Source organism: Dipodomys merriami, unplaced genomic scaffold (genome assembly GCF_024711535.1).
Source record: "Dipodomys merriami isolate MVZ:Mamm:240054 unplaced genomic scaffold, mDipMer1.0.p SCAF_33, whole genome shotgun sequence".
Classification (NCBI taxonomy): domain Eukaryota; kingdom Metazoa; phylum Chordata; class Mammalia; order Rodentia; family Heteromyidae; genus Dipodomys; species Dipodomys merriami.
In genome coordinates this window covers 5,067,818-5,093,874 of record NW_027204826.1, presented here as the reverse complement: position 1 = coordinate 5,093,874, position 26,057 = coordinate 5,067,818, and the positions used below count along the sequence as shown (strand labels likewise).

Sequence of the window (26,057 nt, the reverse complement as noted above, 5' to 3'; positions counted from 1 at the left end):
TTCGATCAGGGGCAAGGAACGCTGCGTAGGGACATCAGGACATGGAGGTGGCCTGGGCATGCAGGCTGGCTGTGGTGTAGCATGGCCCTAGTGCAAGCAGGCAGAATGGGGGCCAGCCAGTTAGAGTCTCTGGCAGTGTAGACAGGACACTGAGGGGCAGGGCAGAGGCTGGCGGTAAGAAGACCCAGGCCCTGGCTGGCTGGGGTGTGGCTGGCCTTGTGATCACGGGCAGAAGGAAGTTGCAGCACCACCCAGTCTGCATGGCCTGGGATGGAGTGGGAGCTGTGGGGGCCCAAGGCTGTGCCCACACAGTGAGCTCCCTGCCCTGCCCCGCCATGCCTGTGCCCACGCTCCGCCCAGTGGCTTTGAGGAGTGGCAGAGATTGTGAGCCAAAGGGCAGATCAGTAACTATCACGGTAGATAGTTACTGATAGTAAATAGTTGGATGAAGTGGAAGTTAAGGTGTCTGTAAGTTTAATTATGGGAAATGGGGAGACTGAAGTAGGAAAAATGAAGTTTTTGCTGAGCTAGTATACACGGTAGCAATTTAGCTTACAATCATACTTTCAATTAATTTATAATTTACATACCAGAAGTACCAAGGGTGAGAAAGGTTAACCTGCTACCTAGAATGGTGTTTTTTAAAAAATTGTTGTTGTTTTGTGTTGTTTTTGTTGGTTGTGGGGCTTGAACTCAGGGACTGGGTGTTGTCCTTGAACAGTTTTTGCTCAAGGCTAGTGCTCTACCACGTTGAACCACAGTGACACTTCCAGTTTTCTGGTGGTTAATTGGAACTAAGGGTCTCATAGACTTTGCCTGCCTCAGCTGGCTTTGAATTGTGATCCTTAGATCTTGGCCTCCTGAGTAAAAAGGAATACAGGTGTGAGCCACCCACACCCAGCTCAGAATTTTTTTTTTACACTTAAAAAAACCAGTTTCTCTCAGGTCTGTTTTTAAACATCAGATATTTGTCAGCCACTAACACACACGCACCTCTTCTGCTACTCACTGTTGGTGATGAGAAGGAATTCTATCACTTCCACACCTGTTCATTTCTGCACCTGTCCTCACATACCTATCCTCATGCACCTGTTCATCACTTACACACTTGTCCTCATACACCTGTCCTCATGCATCTGTTTATCACTTCTGCACCTGTCCTCACTGCCATACCGACTCATTTCTGCGCTTGTCCTCATTACTACTCTAACACGTCCTCACTTTCACACCTGCTCTCGCACACCTGTCCTCACTTTCGCTCCTGTTCTCATGCACCTGTCCTCACTTCCATGCTTGTTCATCACTTCTGCACCTGTGCTCGCTTCTGCACCTGTCCTCAATTTTGCACCTGTCCTCATGTACCTGTTCTTCACTTCCGCACCTGTCCTCATGAACCTATCCTGACTTCCTCACCTGTCCTCACACACCTGGCCTCACTTCCACACCTGAACTCACTTATGCACCTGTCCTCATGCTGGATACACTGTCACTTGCTTTCTTTTAAGCTTACCAGGGTCAATTATTACCAACATCAAACATTTCTATTAAACCTCCCATTAGAATTGCATGCAGGAAGATAGAGCCACACTCCCCGTTCCCTGCTGTCTGTTCATGTACTCCACAGGGCTGTGCACTTCCTTGCTGGTCAGAGGATATGTTACAGCCTTTGAACATGAGACGCTTACCGTCTTACTTGCTGCTGAATATGTACAAGATAAGATTTCATGTTGAACATGTATCCTTACCATTTTAGCCTCTGAGGAAATGTGTAATAGTGACAACCACTGAGGGATACCATTAAGTCGTTTTCATGAAAATGAACTGTCCAAGTCAGGCATTGATGGTTCATGCCTGTAAGCCCAGTACTCAGGAGGCTGAGATGTGAGGAATGAGGCTGGGAGCCTAGCCGAGAAGTCCATGAGACTCTCATCTCCAAAATAGCAAGCCAGGTGCTGGTGGCTCACTCCTATAATCCTAGCTACTCAGGAGGCTGACATCTGAGGATCATAGGTCAAAGCCAGTACAGGCAGGAAAAATCCCTGAGACTTATCTCCAATTAACCACCAGAAAACTGCAAGTGGCACTGTGGCTCCAAGTGGTAGAGCACTAGCCTTGAGCAAAAAGAACTCAAGAGACAATGACCAAGCCTGAGTTTAAGTCCCATAGCCAACCAAAGGAAAAAAAAGAAACCCAAAATAACAAAATCAGTGCTGGAGGCATGGCTCAAGTGGAATAGCACCAGCAGAGCAAGCAAAGCCAAGTAAGGCCCCGAGTTCAGAGCCTGGTAAGAACTGTCCATAGCTCAATTTCTTGCCCTAGTGAACATTTCACAGAGCTCACAGGTCTCTCATGTGGTATCTGCTCCAGTGATTTCACTGCCTGGCCAGTCTTTCCATGAGCAATGTGCCAGAGGGCTGACCTCTCTGCCATCTTGGCCTCCACCTCAGGTATTTGACGTTTCTGGTGCCAGGTCAACTTGGTGTGAATAACTGATGTTGGAGACTGGTTAATACAGTGAAAACTTGGGCTTAATGGTTACCCTTTGGTAATCTTGGCCTCTTTGTGCATGACTTACAATTAAATACAGGTCTCATGGCACCTGGGGCCTGGAAGTGTCTATCACCAGCTTGCAGGCACTGGGCACCGATATGGCATTTGGAGGAGAAGGCAGCCTGCTGGATCAGTCCTGCTGACATTCACGTTGTTTTCCAGGCAGAAGCTGACTGTGTGTCCTATCATCGATGGAGAAGAGCACCTTCGCTTGCTCAACTTCCAGCACAATTTTATAACTCAGATCCAGAATATTTCTAATCTGCATAGGCTGATATTCCTGGACCTATATGACAACCAGATTGAGGAGATCAGTGGGCTCTCCACGCTTCGGTCCCTCCGCGTCCTCCTCTTGGGGAAGAACAGGTACAGTGGCAGGGCAGCCCTTTCACATTGTAGAATGACACGGGAAACCTCCACCTCTGCGTGTGCTTCCGCAAGGAGACCTTTCTTTCTCTTTTTCTTCATTTTCTTTTTGCCATTCCTGGGGCTTGAACTTAGGGCCTGGGCACTGTCCCTGAGCTTCTTTTGCTCAAGACTAGTGCTCCACCACTTGAGCCACAGCCACTTCAACTTTCTTTTTTTTTGGTTGATCATGGGGCTTGAACAATGTGCCTTAATGCTGTCCCTTAGCTCAAGGCTAGCACTCTACCACTTGAGCCACTGCACCACTTCCAGTTTTCTGAGTGGCTCACAGACTTTCCTGCCTGGGCTGGCTTTGAACCGCAATCCTCAGATCTCAGCCTCCTGAGTAGCTAGGATTACAGTTGAAAGGCAAAGAAGCACAAATATTCAATATTCAATAGAGGAGAGAGAGGCAGAAACCCCTAACTGGCCTGTGGCTTGAGCTCAGGTCCTGGACACTGAGCTTTTATGCTCAAGGTGAGGGCTCAGCTATTTGAGCTGCAGCTCCATTTCCCTTTTCTTTTCTTAAAATATATAATTTTATTGTTATTATTAAAGAATTGTACAGAGGAGTTACCATTTTATAAGTCAGTTGATAAGTACATTTCTTTTTGGACAGTGTCATTCCTTTCATTTTCCCTCAGTTTTCCCTCCAAGCTGATCTCCACTCGTGTGGAGTCATATGATGGTTCCCATTGTAGATTCCACAAGTTTCCCGTTAGCATTTGCTCCATTGTGCCACATGCCGCAGCTTAGGACTCTGGGTGTGCAGTAGGAGGGACTTCCTGGAGCAGGCTGAGGCCTGTTGCCCTCCACAGTGGCCCCAGGGAGCCCAAGGGCTGCTCCATGTCTCTTCCCACTCTGCACAATGTCAAAACATCTCCTGGGACTTCCTGAGCTCGATGGTGATTAGTCAGTGGACTCTGATTAGTGGTTCTCAAGTTCAAGCCTAGTTCTCACCCTTCTCAGTCAGCATGAGCTGTATCCACTCTCATCCGTCCGGGATTCTGTTCCTCCCTGGAGCTCTCCTCTTTCCTTCCTGCTCCTTCCCAGTGCACGCTGAGCTATACCAGGGTTCTCCTCAGCATTCTGTTCTTCTGGAACAGCTTCTTGTGCCCCGATGTGGGGTTCCGATGCGCCTCACAATTGGCACCTTCCATCCTGTGTGTTGTGTCAGGGCTGAGGATAAGCAACTGGCTGAGTCCCTGCTTTCTGTGACCTGGGCTTTTCTGGAGAGAGAAGAGCAGGAGCAAAGGAGGCTGAGGCCCCTATGGCTTCACGTCTCCTCTAGTTCCTTCCTCTCACTGTGGTGCAGTAGAGGAGCACAGGATATAGCGCTTCCTCCTTGGCCAGGATGTCCAAGAGGACTCGAGCCAGGGAGAAGCCCCAGGCCAGATGTGAGCTTGTCCCTGGGGCTGGGAATGGAGGGCAGTGGTAGCTTAGGACCCTGAGGGTAGAGTCTGGGGCTGTTTCTATTCTTAGGAGAAATGCTTTGACCTTGTACTTCTCTTTCTGAAAAGTAGAATTGCTAGCAGGGTGTCAGTGTTCACACCTGTAATCCTAGCTACTCAGGAGGCTGAGATTGGAGGTTTGCAGTTCAAAGTCAGCCTAAGGAAGAAATTCTGTGAGCCATTTATCTCCAGTGAATCACCAACAAGCCCAAAGTCCAGCTGTGGCCCAAGTGGTAGAGTGTTAGCTTTGAGTGAAAAAACTCAGGGACAGTACCCAGGCCCTGAGTTCAAGCCCAGGATTGGCACCGAAAAAGGAAAGAAAGGAGAAGGAAGGAAGGAAGGAAGGAAGGAAGGAAGGAAGGAAGGAAGGAAGGAAGGAAGGAAGGAAGGAAGGAAGGAAGGAAAAGAAAAAGAAAAAAAAGAAGAAATAGAATTATTTTCCTCCTAATGTGAGCCATTGAAACTCTCTTTCTCCTAGTGACACTAGTGACACCTTCAATGTAAGATTACCTCAAGGGGAGTGCATTAATCTTTAATACATGTCCTGACATAGCTCTGTTATGTACAGAGAGAAGAACAGAGGAACTCAGTGAAGAGCAGCTTAGAGTTGATGACAGATGGGTGCATCGTGTTTTCACTCACCTTTGTTGTTCTTATGCTTCCTTTCAGAATCAAAAGAATCTCAAATCTGGAGAATCTGAAACTCTTAGATGTCTTGGACCTTCATGGAAATCAGGTATTAGAAAGCTCGCTTGCTACTTCCTCTCCCTTCCTTTCCTTCCTTTCCTCCCTTCCTTTCCTTCCTTTCCTTCAGGTCTCTCTCTCTCTTTCTGTCTCTCCTTCTTGTAAAAGCAATGTTTATTAAGAGAGTAAAAATACAAAGAGTTTTCTCAGAGAGGAGAAATATTCAGACTTCTTTCTCTCCCTTTTGAAAAAAATACTTAAGAGAATTGGTATGATTTTTGTGGTACTGGATTTGAACTCAGGGCCTCATGCCTGCTAGGTAGGTGCTCTACAATTTGAGCCACGCCTCAAGTCTTTTTTTTTGAGGGGGGGGGTCATTGGGCCTGAACTCTGGGCCTGGGTGCTGTCCCTCAGCTATTCAGCTCAAGGCTAGCGCTCTCCCACTTGAGCCACAGCGCCACTTCCAGGTTTTTCTGTGTATGTGGTGCTGAGGAATCGAACCCAGGGCTTCATGCATGCAAGGCAAGCACTCTACCACTGAGCCGCATTCCCAGCCCACGCCTCAAGTCTTTTGCCTTAGATGGTTTTTAGATGTTACTTTTTCTTTCCTGGCCAGTCTATCTGTGTCTCCTATGTAGTTGGGACAACAGACATGTACCATCATGCCTAGCTTATTAGATGAGACTAGGTTTTGCTAACTTTGTGTTCAGTTTGTCCTGAGGCCATAATCTTCCCATTCTTAGCCTCCCTAGCAGCCAGGATTATAGGCATGAGCTACTGTGCTTAGTCTTATGTTTTAAGAATCATATTTACATTAAACTTTTAAAGAATTATATTTTACTGATTCATTGACATTTGTAAGGTATTAAACTTGCTTATATAAGATCCAGTAAAAACTTTGGAATATTCATGACAATTTTATTTTCATTTCGTTTTTTAAAAACTTATTTTTACATTCACGTTATTCAGCCCTGACTTGAGAACTTAGGAGTTTCTCCCTCCATCCTTTGCTTCCTCATCAGAGGTGCCTGCTGCTGTCCATTCCATGCTCGTGTTCCAAGGCACATTATATGTAGGCATGGGAATGTCACGGTGAAACCCCTTTCCTGTGCATCACTTAATTCATCAATAAAAGCACTATGAACTGATCTGCAAAAAAGTGAATTTGCAACAAGTATGCTCATGTTTCCATTCTTGACCTTACAAGGAATCTAGAAGTTTCATTTGGCAGGTAGAGTGTGGCCCTCAGGGCACCCAGCCACATTGGGCGCCTGGAGCTGCTGAGAAAAATACTCTCATTGATTCTTTTATGAAATCTACTCCAAATAGTAACCATGGTCCAGCTGTAAAACAGGGCCCTTTGGTCATCTCCCTGGCTAGATGACCTCATATTTCTATAATCTAGGAAGTCAGAAATAGATTCTAAAGGTCTTTGTATACCAACTTGTCACTAATCTAATCATGGAATATTTTATTTTTAAGGTTTCAATGACATTCATGTATGCTAATCCCCCTCCTCTACTTTTTTTTTTTCTTAAACAGATTACCAAAATTGAAAATGTCAATCACCTGTGTGATTTAAGAGTTTTAAACCTTGCCCGGAACCATTTAAGTCATGTTGATAATCTTAATGGTCTGGATTCCCTAACTGAACTAAACCTTCGGCACAACCAAATCACTTATGTGGTGAGTGAGTACACTGGGTGGTGAGAGTGGGGGTGGGGTGCTTGTTTATGTGGTGAGTGAGTACACTGGGGGTGGGAGTGGGGGTGGGTGCTTGTTCTAGCTTTGCTGCTAAGGGAATGGGTCCATGTTACCGTGTTGCTTCAGGCAAAGTCAGACCCAAGGTTGTTCAGGTTTTTCCTAAATTTAAGTTGGACGTACAGTTACTAAGCTTTGTAATATGTTGAATTGGGAAGTAGTAAGGTGTTTTCCATTTTAGAGAATAAATATGAATTTATAAATAGAAGTGTCCTCACCAGGTGAGTCAGCTAGGGTGAATGCCTGCTGACTCGTTTCCGTTTTTGCCATGGGGCAGGATTAGAGAGAAGGTTATTGAGGATGCAAGTTGGGGAACTAAAGGCCCTGCAAGGGGTGCTGGGGTCTGAAGGGCCACACCACCCATCCTTTACCCTCCCATGAAGGAGTTGCCCAGGGACTCGGCTGGTTCTGCTCTCAGCCTTCACTCTGCTAATCGGTGTGATCCTGGTAAATAAATCATCCTAGAATAAATCCTAGAATGAAGGCATTAGGTGTCCTTCCCTTAGGGTCTGTTTTGGCTGTGGACGCTGCAAACAGACTTGAGGTAGCAGAGAACTAGCAGCAGGTAAGCAGGAGGAAAAGAGATAGATTGTGGGGGTGAAACTGCATTGTGACCTACTTGGTTAGATTGTGGTTTTGTCATGGGTCGACAACTGGGCGGCAGGGCCCTGGCTGCACAGCGGATTTCTCACCACAAGCCTGCTCCCAGGCGAGGAGATGGGGTGACTTGTCCAGTCACTATCAGTCTCCCCTGGGATGAGTAGAAGGGAAGGCGGCTAGCTTACAGGGGGAGGGGAAGGCAGTGGCTCACAGGTGGAGGGGAAGGAGGCAGCCAGCTTGCACATCAGAGCCACCATCCCTCATCCCTCTGGTTGTGTGGAGCTCTGCCTGCCTGTGCCCTTTACAGATGTCATGCTTAGTGCAGCCAAGGTTTCTGCAGCTGCAGCACTGAGCATGCTCACTGGGTTAGGGAGGGCGGCCGTGGAGTCCCAGGAATAGCTGCCGAGGGGACAGACCCCTGCTCTGACTCTGTGCATGTTCACCCCAGACCCTGGAGACTGATGTCCTGGCTGCAAGGGATGTCCATCCACACAGGCCATCGGCCTGCGCTAGTCCTCCCTGCCTGCCCTCCCCTCCTGCCCTCCCTGCCTGTTCACCACCACCCAGGGAACGGGCCTTACAGGGCCTGGGGCCTCTGCCTCTGTGACTGCCACCGATTCACTGCACTTTGCAGCCTCTGCCATTTTTGTTACAATTTTTTTTGTAAGTAATTACTTTTTGCCATTGTGAGTGTGGGGAACCACAGTTCTTTGGGCTCTTAGATCTTTTATCTCATAACCTGGCTATGAACTTAAATGGTCTTAATTTGCCTATAGATTGTCTTGGTTTTTCTCTGCAGATAGCTGTATTTGGCTTTTGTAAGTAATGACAGGGTCCCCTAACCGTGTCTTTTTGTCACCCCTCCCCCATTACCAGTTCTAGTGTGGCAGCCCAATCTCCAGTGTAGGATGAGGTGGCCCTGTAGAAGGTGGGCTGGTGAGTAGGGTCAGAGCTCAGGTGTCTGACGGGCCTCCAGGACTGGAGAAGGGAGGCCCTGATGATTCCTGATCCTAAATGGCTCCAGCTCGCTCACCAGAGGCCATGGCTGCTTTTACTCTTCTAGTTGGTTTCATAAAGTCCTTGGAGCCACTGTGTGTGGAAGTGTGGAATGTGACATTCCAGCAGTGTGAGCGGCACAGCTGCCCGCGCCTCTGTGGTCTTGGCTTCCCTGCCCAGATAGGCGCCGATTTCCAGTGCTGTAGACTGGTGTTTCACTTATTGGTACTACAGTATTTTGAGTTTAGGCACGTGTCAAAATGTATCTGAACAGAATTTGTGCCGTGGTTTGCTGTTCAAATGAAATGTTCTATATTTTAAAAAAAAAAGGAGCATGGAAATAGAATGGCAAAAACAAATTAATATAAAAGAAATGCTATTCATTAGAAGAATGGCTGAGTTAATAGTAGCTTTACTAAGAATCCTTTTTTGGTGACCCTGGTATTTGAACTAGAGTCCTCACGCTGGCTCAGCAGGCTCTCTTACCACTGAGCCATACCTCCCACTCCAATTTTCCTGGTTATCTTTAGAGACAGCATCTCACTTTCTCCCCGGCCTCCCAGGTAGGTATGCTTCTGGACACAATTAAATACCCTGGGAGGCAAACAGCCAGGTATGGCGGAGCTGCCCCACAGCTGTGAGGGAGATGGATCCAGGCAGCCTTGCAAGCCAACCACACAAGTGGAGGCGGGAGGACTGAGCAAACCGTCAGGAGTGTATGCAGAGGCCCTGAGGCTCCCAGGGGCAGTGAGGGCACCTGAGGGCCGCAGGCAGCACCACTGTTCCTGGGGCACAGAGGCTCACCGGGAACTCGGGTTCCTAACTCTCCCTGTGAAGACGCCTTCCGCCTCTCACCTTCAACTAGCAAGTAGTTGTTTGGGGATTAATGTAGTAAAACTGTATAAAGAGGAGTACCATTTTTCTCCGTTCTTTCAAACTTCTTCAGTGATTTGCCAGTAAATCTACTTAAGTTGTCAAGATTAAAGTCTTCTCTAGTCTTTTTTTTTTGTCGGTCGTGGGGCTTGAACTCTGGGCCTGGGCGCTGTCCCTCAGCTCTTCAGCTCAAGGCGAGAGCTCTACCACTTGAGCCACAGCGCCACTTCCGGTTTTCTGGTGGTTTATTGGAGATAGGAGTCTCACGGTCTCTTCTGCCCAAGCTGGCTTTGAACCGCAATCCTCAGATCTCAGCCTCCTGAGTAGCTAGGATTACAGGCGTGAGCCACCAGCGCCCGGCGTCTTCTCTAGTCTTATTCTGTATGTGTGTGTGTGTGTATATGTGTGTGTGTGTGTGTGTGTGTGTGTGTGTGTGTGTGTGTGTGTGTGTGTGTATGTGTATGTTTTCTGGTCCTGAGGCTTGAACTCAGCACCCGGACACTGTCCCTGAGCCTCTTTGTGTTCAAGGCTAGTATTCTACCACTTTGAGCCACAGTACCACTTTGGGCTTTTTCTGAGTAGTTTATTGGAGATAAGAGTCTCACAGACTTTTCTGCCTGGGCTGGCTTCAAATGGTGATCCTCCGATCTCAAGCCTCCAGAGTAGCTAGGATTACAGGCATGAGCCACCGGTGCCCAGCGATTCTGCATTTTTTTTTAAGTAACAAGGATGAGGGTAGTGCTGCTTTCTTGGGGCCCCCTTTGCCCCATTGGCATGCCTGGAGCCCGCTGTCCCCGCCTTCCTCCCTGTTGTCTGGAGGACACTGCGCCAGAAATAGCTCAGCCGTGGATGTGGAGCACACAGGAGGGTGCTGAGTCATTTACTTCTTGTATAAAGTTTAGGAGCCTTGAAACAGGGTCTGAGCAGTACAAGCAAGCTCTTCAGACCACAGCCCATTTCCTGTGCAAAATGAAGAACTGTGATCTTCTCCACAGCCTGTGGTAAATCATTTTGTCAATTTCAAAAGGGTTATATTTTTTAAATATATAAGATGGCTTAAAATCTTCAAAACCATTTTGAGTATGGGTTTATTGTTAAGTGCACTAAGCTGAGGACAAAGAACAGATTGATAAGGGTCCACAGATCTTCCCCTGCAGCCTGACATCTTTCTTCTTTCATCATCTCATGCTAACATTCTGGCCACTTTGTGGTGGTTTCTCCACCTGTGAGATAATTACTTTCAGGAATGAAGTATGGGGAGTGCATGTGCTGATGCTGCTCAGGGAGAAGAGGATTGGCTGTCTTAATCAGCCCTAAGCTCCACCTCTACTCTCACCGCCATTCTAACAGAATCCCCTCAGCTCCCTGGGACCAGCGCCTGAGTATCCTGACTGAGCACCCAGCCTCATCACAGCCCAGCTCATGCTCGCCAGGACAAAGGCGCATGCTTAGTTCTTAGGTTTCTTTCAGGCAAGTCTGTCCCACTGGCTCATCCAGTTGATAAATTTATGTCATAATGCATTAGCATTGTGGGCATACAAGGTTGGTTTCAGAATGAGTTCTGGGCCATGCTAGTCCTTTTGTCCTCCCTGAGATGGATACTTCGCTCCCTTTCCCTGTTAATTGAAGTGTCTGTCTGTCATGAACTAATGAGCAGACTCTCCAGTGGTACCATAAAATCACTCTCTCTGTGGGCATCGGTCTGTTTCATTTACTCGGAAGAAACTCTTCCAAGAGCCTTCCACCATCCACTGAGTGGCCTGGGGCCAGCGCCCTCAGATGGTTCCATCTCATATTGGAGGAGCTGTCTCCCAGAAGGTCTTAGCAAGTCATTTTCCTATCATTTATGTGCAGAAAATTAATAGAAAGAATACAATATTTTCCCTTTACCTGTGGTACTAGATTTTCATTATAAAATTATACCTCAGAATTGCTACAAAAACTAAAGAATGGTTGTTAAATTCGGAACAAAAATAATTGTGCGCCCATCCACATGGTTGTGGGGTGGTTGTATGTTCTGACTCTTAGTTTTCTTTTTGTTAATATTTTATACCTCCTGTGGAATGACAGTGGATAATTTTGAAAGTTTGATACAAATTTCTGGTAAAATTTTATTTCATAAATGAAGGAATGCACAACATTACAATGTTATCAAATAAATATAGTATCTTTTCACATATCACACAGCTCAACATCATTTGAGTCTCTAGTTCTGTGGCAAAAAATTATGTCTGCCCACAAGGTCTGAAGGAGGACTAAAGAAGGTGAAAGACTTTTTTGAGAAGAGGCCTGATTGGAGGTGACTGGGCTCTGTTTTCAATTCCCTGAGTGGAGGTGATCCGGCTTTGAACTCAGTCCCCTGTTTAGAGGTGATCAGGCTCTGCTTTCAGATGTTGGTTGGAGGTGATCAGGCTCTGCTTTCAGATGTTGGTTGGAGGTGATCAGGCTCTGCTTTCAGATGTTGGTTGGAGGTGATCAGGCTCTGCTTTCAGTTCCTTGATTGGAGGCGACCAGGGAGCTATCTAAGTTGGCTGAGTCTTCGTATTTCTAGACACAGGGAAGACCCTGCTATTCCCTGCAAAGTGAAGTGATATATGTCCTCCATGTGAATCCTTTGTGGTATAGATCCTTCGCCACTTGGGGGGTAGTCAGAGAGTAGCTGGAGGAAATAACAACCTTTACCAGCATACAAAGCCCTTACCCACCAGACACAGCTAGCTGCCATCTTCCCAGGCCTACGGCCTGGCCATGAAAAGATGTAAAATTCCCCACAGCTGTGAGCTCGGCTTTTCAGGATGGCCTGACAGTGATGCTGTCACGTGGATGGAAGTCACAGCCGATCATTACCTGGTGTCGGTGTGTTCCAAGAGGTGGAGGTCAGGGGGCGAATGGCGTCAAGGAGGGCGCAGTGTCTGAAGCCCCCGTCTCCCTCCCGCTCTCTACAGCCATTGAGATGCCACCACTTTTGTCTTGTCACTGTCACATTTTCTATGATAAGCTATTTTTTCTTTACAAAGCAATTCTTTTTATAAATGTAAAATGTCAATTAATAGGTTGATGGGCATAGGCATTTGTTCTAGTCCAGTCTATAAAAATACAATACACTTTCAGACATTAAAACAAAATGCAACGAACTGAGAAAAGCAAGGCTTCTCTATATTTTTAATGCACTTGTCCAGTCTCTTACTGGGGTCTTGGAAATAATGGATAAAGGGGGGCGGGGGGGAGAGAAGTAGGGAAAAGTTTCATTTTATATATATATATATATATATATATATATATACTTATTTTATATATATATATATACTTATTTTATATATATATATTTTTTGTCAGTTGTGGGGCCTGAACTCTGGGCCTGGGTGCTGTCCCTCAGCTCTTCAGCTCAAGGCTAGCATTCTAGAGGCTGGGAAGGTGGCTCAGTGGTAGAGCGCTTGCCTTGCATGCTCGAGGCCCTGGGTTCGATTCCTCAGCACCCACATAAGCAAAAAGAAAAAAGCCTGAAGTGGTGCTGTGGCTCAAGTGGTAGGCACTAGCCTTGAGCTGAAGAGCCAAGGGACAGCGCCCAGGCCTAGAGTTCAGGCCCCACGACTGGACCCCCACCCCCAAAAAAAGGCTAGCATTCTACCACTTGAGCCCCAGTGCCACTTCTGGCTTTTTTTTTCTGCTTATGTGGTGCGAAGGGATCAAACCCAGGGCCTCATGCATGCAAGGCAAGCATTCTACCACTGAACCACCTTCCCAGCCCTCATAATATCTTTTAAATATTGGTCACAATAATAGGTAAAATATTTATGCTTACAATTTTATTATTCAAGCTCACGTAACTGGGAATGACTATAAATTAAAAAGATCTCTTATAAGAGGTGTGGTACTTTGGATGGGGGTGGGGGTAGGGATTCTAGGTATCTCAGCTCAGACAGGGCACCTCTGGACCTCCTTTGTGGAGCTTGCTGCTTGATGAGATGCTTTCTGCTTGTCAGAACCGGGGACTTCTGCTGGTAATTACCTTTAAAGTCCCTTGGAGGTAAACATTGCAGTATTTACAAAGGGTCAATGTTTGGTGGGGTTTCTTTGCTTTGCTTTGTTTTCTTTTTCTTTTTTCTTTTCTTTTTTTAACAGCCACGTCTCCAGCAAGGACCTCTGCTGGGGCTGAGATTAGAGGTTGCCTGCTGTGACCTGCTTTGGTATTGCTAGGGAAGTTGTCAGAATTGGTTCATTTATTATCTGAGTGGTATATTCCAGGTGGTTTGAGACTCCTATGGGGAGTGCAGCCCTGGAATTCTAATTGTGCACATTGAAAACAGAAGGCGTTCCCATTGGCTTCCTTTAATAGTGACTTTCCCCAAGTGTTTGATGGTACTGTGTGTGTGTGTGTGCGTGCTTGCGCGTGCACTACAGTAAATGCTGACGTAGCATTTTGGCGTCTTGCCCAAAAGCATGCCTAGGAGGCCAGCGGCCGCCGCCTCCTGCCCGCCCTGCAGTCTTCGGGCTCTGCCTCCGGAGCACTGCAGCGCGCTCTGCAGAGGTGCCGAGCCCTCCCACTCCCTCTGCAGTGGAGATGGAGCTCTGGGGCCCGTAGAAAAGCAGCGTGCGCCCAGGCTGCAGGACATGGAAGTGGCGAGCGAGAAAGGATTCTCAGCCCTTTAGCTGACACATCTTTGCTTTGTTCCCTTCCAGAGAGATGTGGATAACCTGCCCTGCCTCCAGCGCCTGTTTCTCAGCTTCAACAACATTTGTAGGTAAGTGGGGGACACCCCCCTCCCCCTGGTCATGTGGAACTAACTCGCTTGTGATCTGAGCATGAACAGCCCAGAGAATTTCACTGACATGTAAGATTTTTACATTTGAAAATGGTGAGAGAGCCTTATGCCAAAGTTCTTTGTGGAAAAACAGAGCTCTGTGTGCGTTATTACCTCTAATGCCAGAGCGAGGGCATCGGTGCACAACGACCTTTTTTTATCTTGTACTTGACAGTGGCTTTTTGGTAACATGCTGGGGCCGGGCAGTTGCAGCATGCATTCTGCTGTCCTTCGTTTGACACTCTGTGCCCTGGTCAGTTGCATTTGAATTTCTCTCATCAGTTATCCCCCACAGTTTGTCCGGCTGTGAAGCAGACTTAGCAGAGAGGCTGTATTTGTCACTGAGCTGCCTGCTAATTAGGCCATGGCTGCCTTTTGCTTGGTGTCTGCTTAGAATCAGTGCTCTTGGAGGTGGTCTATAGGAACATATAAATGTTGTTTTCCAGATGTTTAAAAGCACAGCATCCTTTCTATTGTAATAATAGCTCATTCAGTACCAGTGTGGGAGATCTCAGTGCAAATTCACTTCTCAGTGCAAAAGACCCTTCCTCTTCCCCCTTTCCCCTCCCCTTCTCCTTTCTCTTCCCTCCCTTCCCCTGTCCCCTCCCCTTCTTCCTTTCCCCTCCTCCTCCCTCTTTCCCTTTCCCTCCCCCTTTCCCTCCCCCTCTTTTTCACCTTTCCCTTTGCTCTGGTTTCTTAGTTTGAACTAGGCTCTTCCACTGCCCCTCTGTTCTTTCTTGGTTTTATGGGAGAGAAGAAGTTAAGTCTGGAAGAGTTCAGAGCCTCTCTTCCAGCGATGGACCTGTGCTTCTGACCATAAAGCCAGCACCATCTCTGTGTGTCTCCTGGTCACTGCTTTTCCCCTCGTGGTGCCTGGTGTGATGCCCGGGCTGTCTCTAGAAGGCAGAGCCAGCAGGAGGCAGAGTTCATTTGCTCTTCCTTCTCCGCTCTGTAGAAAGATTTATTTTCCATTAGACTGTTCCTGTTCTTCACCGTTACACTGACTTCGGTAAGCTTGCTGCTGAGATTGATGGACTTAGTATTTATAACTTGATTGCCCAGGCCGTGGAGGCCTGGGTGAGTCAGCAGTTTCTGGGCACTTGTTCTCAACTGACCACTGCTTCCTAGTCCCTTCCCCGGGGGTTTCCGGCCAGGCTCAGCCAACGCCTTCCCCTGGTGTTTCCGGCAAAGTAGATTTTCCACTCTGCTTTGTTGGCACACATGGTCAGGAAGTGGCATGGTGAGGACAGGGCAGGAGCAAGCCTTGAAAATGTTTCTGAACACCTTAAGACACTGGTATCTCAGCAAGCCGCTGTCGCCCTACTGTGTGCTGGCATGGCAGAGTTGCCAGGATTCATCCCAGTGACCCAGAGGCAGCACAGGCCGAGGAGGACAGGAACAGCAACGCATGGCCCCTGTTAGGGCTCCCCTGGGGGAACCTCAAATAGCATCTGGCAAATGAACACATCCCAAACGGCCGCAGGACCTCCTGGGCCCTTGCTAACTTACTGGGTTCTGAGTGGGCCATTTGCATCCAATCAGGTGTCTGGTGTAGAAGCTCAGAAAGTTTGCAAATCTGATGTCACCTGTGTAACTCCAGTGTGGGCACTCGTAGGGGGCAGGGGCTAGTGGCGGATGTGGTGGACAGTTCACGAGTGGCAAGTGTGGCAGGCAGTCTGTGGGTGGCGGGGGCGGGGCAGTCCACTCGCGGCAGGTGTAGTGGGCAGTCTACTCGTAGCAGCTGTGGAGGACAGTCCCGTCATGGTGAGCGTGGCAGGCAGGTTCCTTTCATCCCCTTTCAGGTGCTGGCCTCTAGACAGGAGCACAGTGCACAGCTGCACGCAGGATGTCGCAGAGATAAAAGGCACTTCTGTATCTGTGTGTTCAGTCCACCGGTGCCTCTGCATGATTATCTAGGTAGGGACAATGTCTGGGGAGGGAGATGGGCACAGATCACAAGTTACAAGGCAGTGTGGGAGAGCTAGCTGTGGACGTGGAGGCCTCTTAGGGCACAGCGGGCTGCACACCGGCTCGGGGAAGGGAAGTGGAGAAAGCCTGCTGGGGCAGGTGGTGGCTGAGCTAAGTGTGTTCATGGCTGTGAGCCAGCAGTTGTGCATCCAGGGCCTGTGGAAGTCCAAGGCCTCAAGGTAGACAGCCATCTGTCTACCTGATCAAGATAGGAGAGGCGCTCCATCACCCCACCTCCATGACTCCCCATCATCCCACCACCATGACTGTCTATCTTCCTCTCCCATGACTCCACATCCTCCTCCATGACTCTCCATAATCCCACCGCCATGACTGTCCATCTTTCCCTCCCATGACTCCACATCCTCCTTCATGACATTCATCACCCTGCCGCCATGACTCCCCATCTTCCCCTCCATGACTGTCCTTCCTCCTCCATGACTCTCCACTCTACCACCATGACTCCCCATCTTCCCCTCCATGACTGTCCTTCCTCCTCCATGACTCTCCATCATCCTGCCACCATGTCTGTCCATCTTCCTCTCCTATGGATCCACATCCTCCTTCATGACATTCATCATCCTGCCGCCATGACTCCCCATCTTCCCCTCCATGACTGTTTATCCTCCTCTATGACTCTCCACTCCACCACCATGACTTACCATCTTCCCCTCCATGACTGTCCATCTTCCTCCATGACTGTCCATCACCCCACCCCATGACTCTTCATCTTCCCTCTGTGCCTCTCCATCCTTCTCTTCCATGACTCTGCCTTCCTCTGAGACTCACATTTCTCAGATCCTTGTTAGTATGTTGAGGACCAGCCCACAGCTCCCCCTGAGTCTAGCTCACATCTGTTTCCTTCTTGGTAGACAGAGCAGATCTGCCTTACCCACTGCCTTTCGTTCCACTACCAAAGTGTTAATGTTTAGAGTTCTGCTTTGCAAGCTTTGCACTAGCTGTTACAATACATCAGTGTTTCCTGCGGCTAGGCCTATGTTCATCCCTCAAGATTTGTACCTTTTTCTGCAGAAGGTTTTTATATTCAGGAACAAAGGGTTACAGTCCTTTGATGTTATTTGTTTTGTAACTCAAAATGTGTCTAATTTGTCAGGCTGGCTCCTGTCATCTTCCACGATGCCCTCATCTTCCTCTAAGTTCTTCTTGTGCTTTTCACTTTTGGCTGTATCCCTGGCCATTCACAGAAGGAACTGTAGTTCCTGTGAGTGGAGAATGGTTCAGCCAAGGCCCTCAGTGCGTTCTCATTACCGTCCCCTTCCTCATTTTTTTAAAAAGAGAAGATTGTCTAGCATATAAAGTCTGCCGTCTTGTCCATAGTGCTGTCCTGCGCTGTGTGTGCCTCCCTCACCGGTGGTGGTCATGTTGGCTTAGAAGTGCTCCAGATTACCTCCAGTGGCTGCTTGTCAGCGCGTTCCACTGTCCGTTTCATCTTACTTGGGGGGCCCAGAGTGACTAATAGGAAAGTTCTCACCGATGCCTACGAAAGAGCTGAGCTTTCCATTGTTTCGGGGTCCCTGAGAGCATACTGATATTGATGCCACAAGCAGGTGAGCTTTCCATTATTCCAGAGCTCCTGATAGCATATGGAACATCAAAAGTCAAAATCCTTTTGCCAAAGTGCCTAATTCATGGTGGGAGCTTTCTACTTGGAGAACAGTAACTAATATTTGGAATTGTTAGGTTAGTATCTGTATGGCATACCCATGTACAAGCATGAGCATTTGACTTTTTTTTCCTCTGTATTTTGTTAAGTAAGCATAAAAGGGGCTGGCATGTTCTCTTCCCTCTACAATTGGCCTTCAGGCAGTTAGGGACAGACTGTGCCTCTCAGGATTCTCCACAGACAGGAGGAGGGAGTGGTACTGGGCAGAGCCACGGGGGAACTGGGAAAAGATAGCAGTCAGATGTGAGTTAAATGTCAGTGTTCAGAATCAGTGTTCAGAACAAAGTTTTTGTTTTGTTACTCTAATGAATGTTCTTAACACCTGTATATGTATTACATATTACATATTATATACATATACATGTACATTCATACATACACACAAAAAACAGAAGGAGGAATAGAGAAGAGAAACAAAGAAAAATAAACTTTTTAAGAGCCAGTACTCCACTGTACTCTTCTATTTTCAGGTTCTTGTTTTTTTTCTTAGGAAGTCTGACTTTGATTTTCTTTGGCTAGATAGGCCATAATCCTCCATGAGCCTGCATTTGTACTTAAGAGTACTGTCTGGGCTGTTTACTGGTCAGATGCCTTGCAGATGGAAATGGAATTTTGTGAGAAACCTCCTGGACTAAGCAAACAGATTTATTATTACTCTACTAAAATCATTCAGAGCACAAAGACTTCTGTCTGGTGTCTGCCCTGGCACCTGGTCCGGGAGCTACAGTGAGGCCGGAACCAGCTGAAGCCAGCTAAGGCTGGCTGTGCTGCCCCTTCCCCGGGCCTTCTTCTTGTACTTGAAGCTCTAATGAGCTTCCAGATGACTCTATTTCCTGGACATGCAGTGTAAACCTGTGAGGGGATTGTTTCATTCCTTGCCTAGCATCACTCAGTCACTAGTAGATGAATCTGGTTGATGATTGTTGGGCCTATTTTATTCCCCAAAAGAATACTTGAGACATAGAGCTGCGAAGTTGTAGGTACTATGACTTTATTTTAAAATTATGATTAGCAATGAGATACAAATCATATTCTCTGTTCTGCACACTGTAAATACATAGAATAAAATAAATTAGAATTTAATGAAGCTATCCAATTTTTCTATGCATTTGAATATATCCTTTGTATTTTTAATGCATCCATTTGATTAGTGACATCTGTATTTGTATATTACAATGATTTATGAATATCATGATCTTTTAACTGATCATTTCAAAACCAATGTAAGAAAAACCCGTTAGGGGCTTTTTGGCAGTGATTCTCGTTGGAATCATTTTGTTCATCCTAGTCTATCCATTCATTCAGCGCACACAAGTACACAACCTATTTCCTACTTACTGCATGGTAGGCGGAGTCAGGTGGGTCAGCTGATAGGGTGTGTCCAAAGACTTGGTGATTCCCTCAGTTACAGTCTGGCTGTGCAGCATTACCGTCTCCCTTAGGTTCATTTTAAGATTGAAATGAGTGAGGCCACCCTGTGAGAACTGGAGGAGGAAAGGATCCTAGTAGCCAGCGGCCACTGGGGGCAGTGTTCCAGGCAAAGGAGATGAGAAGGGGAGTTGTCAAATGTGTTTCCATAACATCTTGATTTTCTCTCAGTTGGCTTTTCGGAAGTCATTTCTATATGTAATAACGTGCAGTCATCGTAAATAGAGTCCGGTACTTTCAAAAAGTATATAGCGTATGACCACAGCTGCATTTGCTGGAGGGACCTGGATGCCCTGCACTGCTCCTTCATCACCAAAGTCTGTCCATCCCAGGCCAAACTCCACCAGTATCATGGGGCTTGTTCACCTCCAATACTGCAGTCCAGTCTGTAGCGCCATTTTGACAATGACCTACTGTTTTTCCCTTTCACCCTCCATATCGACCTGATTGTGATTTTCCTGAAATGCCTTTCTGATCACATCAAATCCCCTGGCTTAAAATCTCCAGTGACTTCCTGCTTTCTGGGCAAGGGGGTATGGATGGGCACTGACATGTATGGACAGTCACTGACGTGTGGTCAGTCACCAGTGTGTATGCATGATCACTGATGTGTGTGGGCAGTCACGCACACACACACACACATATACACATTTCCTGGGCTTCTCAGCCAAAGGCCTAAAATTAAAATGCACACTGGGCTCCTGGTCATTTCTGTAATCCCACCCTCCAGTCAAAACTCTCAGGATTTCTTGACGAGAGGCTGACTTAAGGTTGTCAAATGTTGTGCAGGTTTGAGAAGCTTCAGGAGTGAGGGGCCTTGAGTGTCAGGACAGCAGGTGGAGGGGGTCCTAGGATGGACAGACCATCGTAATACGCCCCACCTCTGGGAAGACATGCAATTGCCAGCAAGCGTATCCCCCCACATGGTTAGCCGGTGGTAGCGAGTCACTGGGCTAGGCATTGGCATCGGGGGTTTGGGAACACTGACTCATCTTCTCAAACTGTTGTGCAGAAAGTTTATAGACAGTTGTGGAGGTAAGGATGGGCGGTGTGAAGGCTGTACTCTAATTGGTGTCTGCCTCCCCTGCAGCTTTGAAAATGTTGCCTGCCTTGCCGATTCCACTTCGCTATCCGACATCACTTTTGATGGCAACCCCATAGCTCAGGAGTCATGGTACAAGCACACGGTCCTTCAGAACATGATGCAGCTGCGCCAGCTCGACATGAAGAGGGTCACGGTGAGCACGGCCAGCTGGGTGCCCACGAGACCCATGGCCGGGGTGACTCGCGGGCGGGAGGGCCATCCTCAGTATTGCACACTACTTCAGGTGCCTAGTAGCAGAGTTTATCACTGTGTCTGCCTGTTATTCTGGCTTCATTTCTAACCAAGACCGTGGGAATGAGGAGTATGGACTTGGATGAGTGACATCATGGGTGGTTGGGAATGAGGGTGAGTGTAAATCCTTAAATGGCTGCTGAGGTGCGCCATATGGACTGTGGATGGCTCTTCCCCTCTGTCTCTCCTTGCCTCTCCTCTCCTTCAGTATGTTAGCTGCCACTTCTCCACGCAAGGTGTGGTGTTTGGGGATAGAAACTTGCCAAGAAAACAGGAGGTTGGCATTTCTTTTGATTTTTTTTTTGTCAGTCATGGGGCTTGAACTCTGGGCTTGGGCGCTGTCCCTGCGCTCCTCAGCTCAAGGCGAGCGCTCTACTGCTCGAGTCACAGCAGCACTTCCGGAGGTTGGCATTTCTGACACGAGGAAGGCAGCTTCCCCTTCAGTGTTAGAACTCATTCTTCATTCTCAGGACCATGTAGATGTCCCAAGTCCCTAGCCACCCGCTACAGCTAGCAACACGCGTGCTCTTGCCTGTCCCTGTCCGTCTTTGCAAAGCTGAGCTTTCATTGAGTTTTACTGGATCACTGGTGATAAAAACAAGTACCGGGGCTGGGAAGGTGGCTCAGTGGTAGAGTGCTTGCCTTGCAATGCGTGAGGCCCTGGGTTCGATTCCCCAGCACCACATAAGCAAAAAGAAAAAAGCTGGAAGTGGCGCTGTGGCTCAAGTGGTAGAGCGTGAGCCTTGAGCTGAAGAGCTGAGGGACAGTGCCCAGGCCCAGAGTTCAGGCCCCACAACCGGACCCCCCAAAAAAAACAAACAAGTACCATGCCCAGATTGGTGTGAAACAGGAAATAGGGGGTTAGGTCTGGTCTGGGGATCAGCTGGGAAGGCTGGGAAATGCCTAACAGGTCCCACACAACTGGTGAAGTCAAATACTTTGCTTAGAGCTTACATGATGTTTTCAAATGGCCACTAGATGGCAGGGATGTGTCTAAGCCTAGCTACTTAGTGAGCGGACCGTGAGGTTTCCTCTGCCCAGAGGCATTGTGGAAGCTCCTCTCCCTCCCAGGCACCTTGAGGCCACTGGCAGCCTCCGCTGCTCCCATGGGCATGCGCACACTGCCACTGGAGAACAAGGTGTCCGGCGTTCAGGACAGCACAAAATCCTGTGTGTTTAGGTGTACCCGTGCACACACTCACATACGTGCACTCACACACGTGCACACACATGCTCATGCATACACACAAAGCAAAAGTAACTCAGAGCAAGGCAAGCCCTGAGTTACAGAGAAGCAGAACACATCCTGAAATTCAAATACTTGGAGTAGCAATGCAGACAGAGGACAGATGTGTGGAGAGGGTGGAGCGCCGGGAAGAATATGGAGGAAGGAGGTCTGACAGGTGAGGCCTCGGGTACTTTGTATCAGAAGGAGGTTAGACTCTTTTTTTAAGTCTTGGGCATATGGTAGAGCCCTGTAAGTATTTAAAGTAGGTAACACGGTTGGCATGGGTAGGAACCCGGGGTGATGAGCAGGTGCGTGCAGGGGCAGCTGTGCCGGGCGTGGGGTCTGGAAAAGGCTATGCTGACTGTCATGGACCAATGTCTGTATCTTAGGCATGAGGGGGTTTAACTGTGCAGAGTGAAGATGAGTGTGATGGCACTGATGGGTAGACAGGTTTGAATCAGGCCCATCAAGGGCAGGGATTGGCAAGGTTTACATGCAGGGGACCTGAGCACTTAAGGGCTATAGTGAATGTGAACAGTTTGTAGATAAACAACCATGCTTTCTTCTGATAAAAGATTACTCGCAGATGTGACCGGCAGTGGACTGGTTTGTGTTTGGCCAGAGCTTGGAGTAATCGTGAGACTGTTGGAAGTTGGATCTAGACGTGGTGTAGGCTAGCAGGAAGCCTGAACTGTGAAGTAACCTCCCCACACAGGGACGAACAGAATAAACTCAGCACTTGCCCAGCTCTGGCCTCCACTGGTTAGAGATGGCATGTGTGCACTTCATGGATTGGCCACTAGGGAGCAGCATGTGCTCACTAGAAATGTTTGTTGGCGTTTTGAATTGGGCACACTTGTGCCTACTGTGGGGCATAACACAGAACACACACAAGATGCCTAACAGTTCCATAACTTAGAGACCCAGAGAAGTCTCAGTATGATGTCAGTTGGAGCAAGCCCAGTGCAACATGGGTTTCCTGCCACCAGTAGTGCAGGACAGGGCATGGTCGCTCCACCGCAGGCCACGTCCACGACATCGGTTTATGTAGCGGTCAGGCTATCAATGGGGCTTTTAAACAGCATTATGAAAAAAAAAAGAAAAAAGATAGGTCATAGAGATCGTATAGCCCACAAAAGCCTAAGCATTGGCTGTATGACTCTTCACAGGAAGAGTGCACTGACTGCTTGTCTAGAAAAATAACAAGAATCTAATAAGATAAAAGCTAGATGGTACCCAGTTGCTAGTGGCTCACACCTGTAATCCTAGCTACTCAGGAGGCTGAAATCGGAGGATCACAGTTTGAAGCCAGCCTGGACAGGAAAGTCCATAAGACTTATCTCCAATTAACCACCAGAAAACCCAGAAGTGGTGCTGTGGCTCAAAGTGGTAGAGTGCTAGCCTTAAGTAAAAGAATTCAGGAACAGCACCCAGGTCCCGAGTTCAAGCCTCATGACTGACCAAAAAAACCAAACATTGCGAAGGTCAGACTTCACAGTGAGGGCCAACACCCTAGTGGCTAGGTGTGGAACCAGGCCTGCTGGAAGTGACACGCACCACTGGAACAACGGGCTGAGGTGGTTAATGGCTTCAACACGGTTCCTCTGTGAACCAGGGGGAGCGGGGAGCGTGGAGATGGGCGTCTCGCAACCCCTGTGGTCAGATTTGCAGCCTGGGGCATTGCTAGAGAAGATGCAAAGAGGGCTGGGGAGGTGGCTCAGTGGTAGAGCGCTTGCCTTGCATGCATGAGGCCCTGGGTTCGATTCCTCAGCACCACATAAGCAAAAAGAAAAGATGCAAAGAATGGTGGCAGTGACCCTGAGCCCCGCGCTAGAACCAGGCCACAGAAGCCAGCCAGTCTTTGCATGAACTTGTTTTGTCTTCAGCTTTCCAAGACAGGCGACAGCTCACCACACCATTCCTGCTGGTTAGTTAGTGCTGACTAGTTAGTGCTGGTTAGTCTCTGCTGTAGCAGCACAACTAGTTAGTGCCGTCCAAGGATGCTTCTCTCCCTTGTCTCCCCGTGGGTCACAGAACCTGTTTTGTCGGTGACACATTCCATCACAGGAAGACTTAGCCATACACAGAGGGTTGGAATGCTGCTCCTCGCTTGCTGAAGGAATCAGGAGCCCACGCTGGTGATGAAGGTGTTACCTCAGTGTGACCTCCATGTCCCACTCTGCCCCGTGTGTGACCACAGACATTCCTGACCCAGCAAAGTGAGGCAACATGGATTCCCTACCATCAAAAGAGATTGTTTTCCCCAAAGTACTGGCTGTCTCTTCTAGAACAAAAAGACCTTTGGTGTTTAAGTGTGCTTTAATAGTCTGTAGACCCAAGGAAAACAAGGGCTGCTTATACACATCTATTCTGAAGTTCCTGAAGGCCAGTGTTAAACACACATTGCCAGTTAACTTTTAAACTTCTGCATAATAAATTGCTGCCCATATTAGGCTCTTATTTATTTTGGAACAGAATTCTTCCTTATAATATGTGCACTGTGGTAGAGCTATAATCTGCTACAAAGCATAATCTAGGTTATTAAGAAATATATTAAATCATTGCACTGCTTAATTAACCTGAAATTCTTTCTGAATCGGGTGTAAAGTAAGGAGAAAGGCAGTATTTCTGATACTAGATTGACCCTTCCCCTCCCCTCCCAAGCTTTGTAAGGAACATGGCTTTGGGCCCAGAGTTAGACTCGTATCATGAAAGTGCCAGAATTCTAGTCTTTTTTTCCCCCTCCTTACCAACAGATTTATAGCTTATCTTCACAATTAAGGGTTTTATTTCTGAATTTAGTTATTCCATAATAACTGAAATAGTATAGGTATCAGGTCTAAAAATGGCTTAAGACACTCAGTATTTAAGTTGGCTTGGTGAAAATCCACTTTTCCAAGGTTTAGGTTTCCTTTTAGAGCCCCACTGCCTCCAGTAGAAGCTGGAGTTCTTTTAGACAATCTCATGAAATCATCTGGGAAGCATGTGGACGGCGTGCACACCGGTGCCATTGGAACAAGCAGCCCACAGCTCATCCACGCACGGAGGGGCCACGAGGAGGGGCCCCGCACTGACGGGAAGGTGGTTCTGCTCTTCTATACATTTTTATCCAAATAGGTTATACTTCATGGTTTGCTGAACAAAACAATTCGCAGAGTGTCCAGGCCAGCTTTGCGATGCCATAAAATAATGCTAAATTTCTAACTTAATACACACCCTCATCACTTACAGGGTTTTGTTGTTGTTGTTGTGGTGGTGGTGGTGGTGTTATTTTTTTTTATCCTAGTCATGGGGCTTGAACTCTGGGCCTGGATGCTGTCCCTCAGCTCTTCAGCTCAAGGCAAGCGCTCTACCCCTTGAGCCACAGTGCCACTTCTGGTTTTCTAGTGGTTTGTTGGAGGTGAGTGTCTCACAGACTTTCCTGCCTGGGCTGGCTTTGAACCATGATTCTCAGATCTCAGCTTCTTGAGTAGCTATGATGACAGGCGTGAGCCTCCAGCACCTGGCTACTTAGTTTTTAAGAATATTTACTTTCCTTATTGTAAAAGACAATTTAAGTGCACCACAAAAATCACATCCAATTCAATTCCCTTTATAACAACTGAATTATATGGCAGATAATTACTCAACTCGAATTCCTCCTTTCTCATCTCTTTAAAATTATAGAAATAAATTTCCTTATTATTAAAATAAAAAAGCAGGGGCTGGGAAGGTGGCTCAGTGGTAGAGTGCTTGCCTTGCATGCCTGAGGCCCTGGGTTCGATTCCTCAGCACCACATAAGCAAAAAGCAAAAAGCCGGAAGTGGCGTTGTGGCTCAAGTGGTAGAGCGCTAGCTTTGAGCTGAAGAGCTGAGGGACAGTGCCCAGGCCCAGAGTTCAGCCCCCACGACCAGACCCAAAAAACAAAAAAGTAAAATAAAATAAAAAAGCAAAAGCTTCCATTTCTAACAGGATACAGTTGTGGTTCTGGTCTTGGTCTTCTCTCTAGTTGTGACACAGCATGTTGAAGACTTACAAGAACCTTCTAGTAGATTGTCACCTTCTTTTTTCACTCTGAGATAGTTTGTGTTTGTATGATTTTTAGTGAAATACTTTAAACTAGGTCTCCAGATACATGTTCGGTAGACCAGCTTCTGGAGCATGTTTTCCTTACGATTCTAGTACATATGCATGTGTGTATATAATACATCATATACATTGTGTGTATGTGTGTGTGTGTTTGTGTGTGTATATGTGTGTGCAGGATGAGGCCCATCCATGAGGGTCTGGTCAAACATGCACCTGTGGTGGG

At 47.6% G+C, this 26,057-nt stretch overlaps 1 protein-coding gene across 7 annotated transcripts in view; it reads left to right on the top strand.

Annotated features, from left to right (window-relative positions):
- The window catches only part of Lrrc49 (leucine rich repeat containing 49), a 50,521-nt gene that overhangs the window by 9,112 nt on the left and 15,352 nt on the right, over positions 1-26,057 (top strand). For all 7 annotated transcript variants that reach the window (XM_070042980.1, XM_070042983.1, XM_070042986.1 and 4 more), the window contains 5 exons: positions 2,713-2,916; positions 5,076-5,142; positions 6,633-6,776; positions 14,001-14,062; positions 20,293-20,440. In XM_070042980.1, the coding sequence (XP_069899081.1) occupies positions 2,713-2,916; positions 5,076-5,142; positions 6,633-6,776; positions 14,001-14,062; positions 20,293-20,440 (625 nt within the window). The remainder of the gene's footprint in view (positions 1-2,712; positions 2,917-5,075; positions 5,143-6,632; positions 6,777-14,000; positions 14,063-20,292; positions 20,441-26,057) is intronic.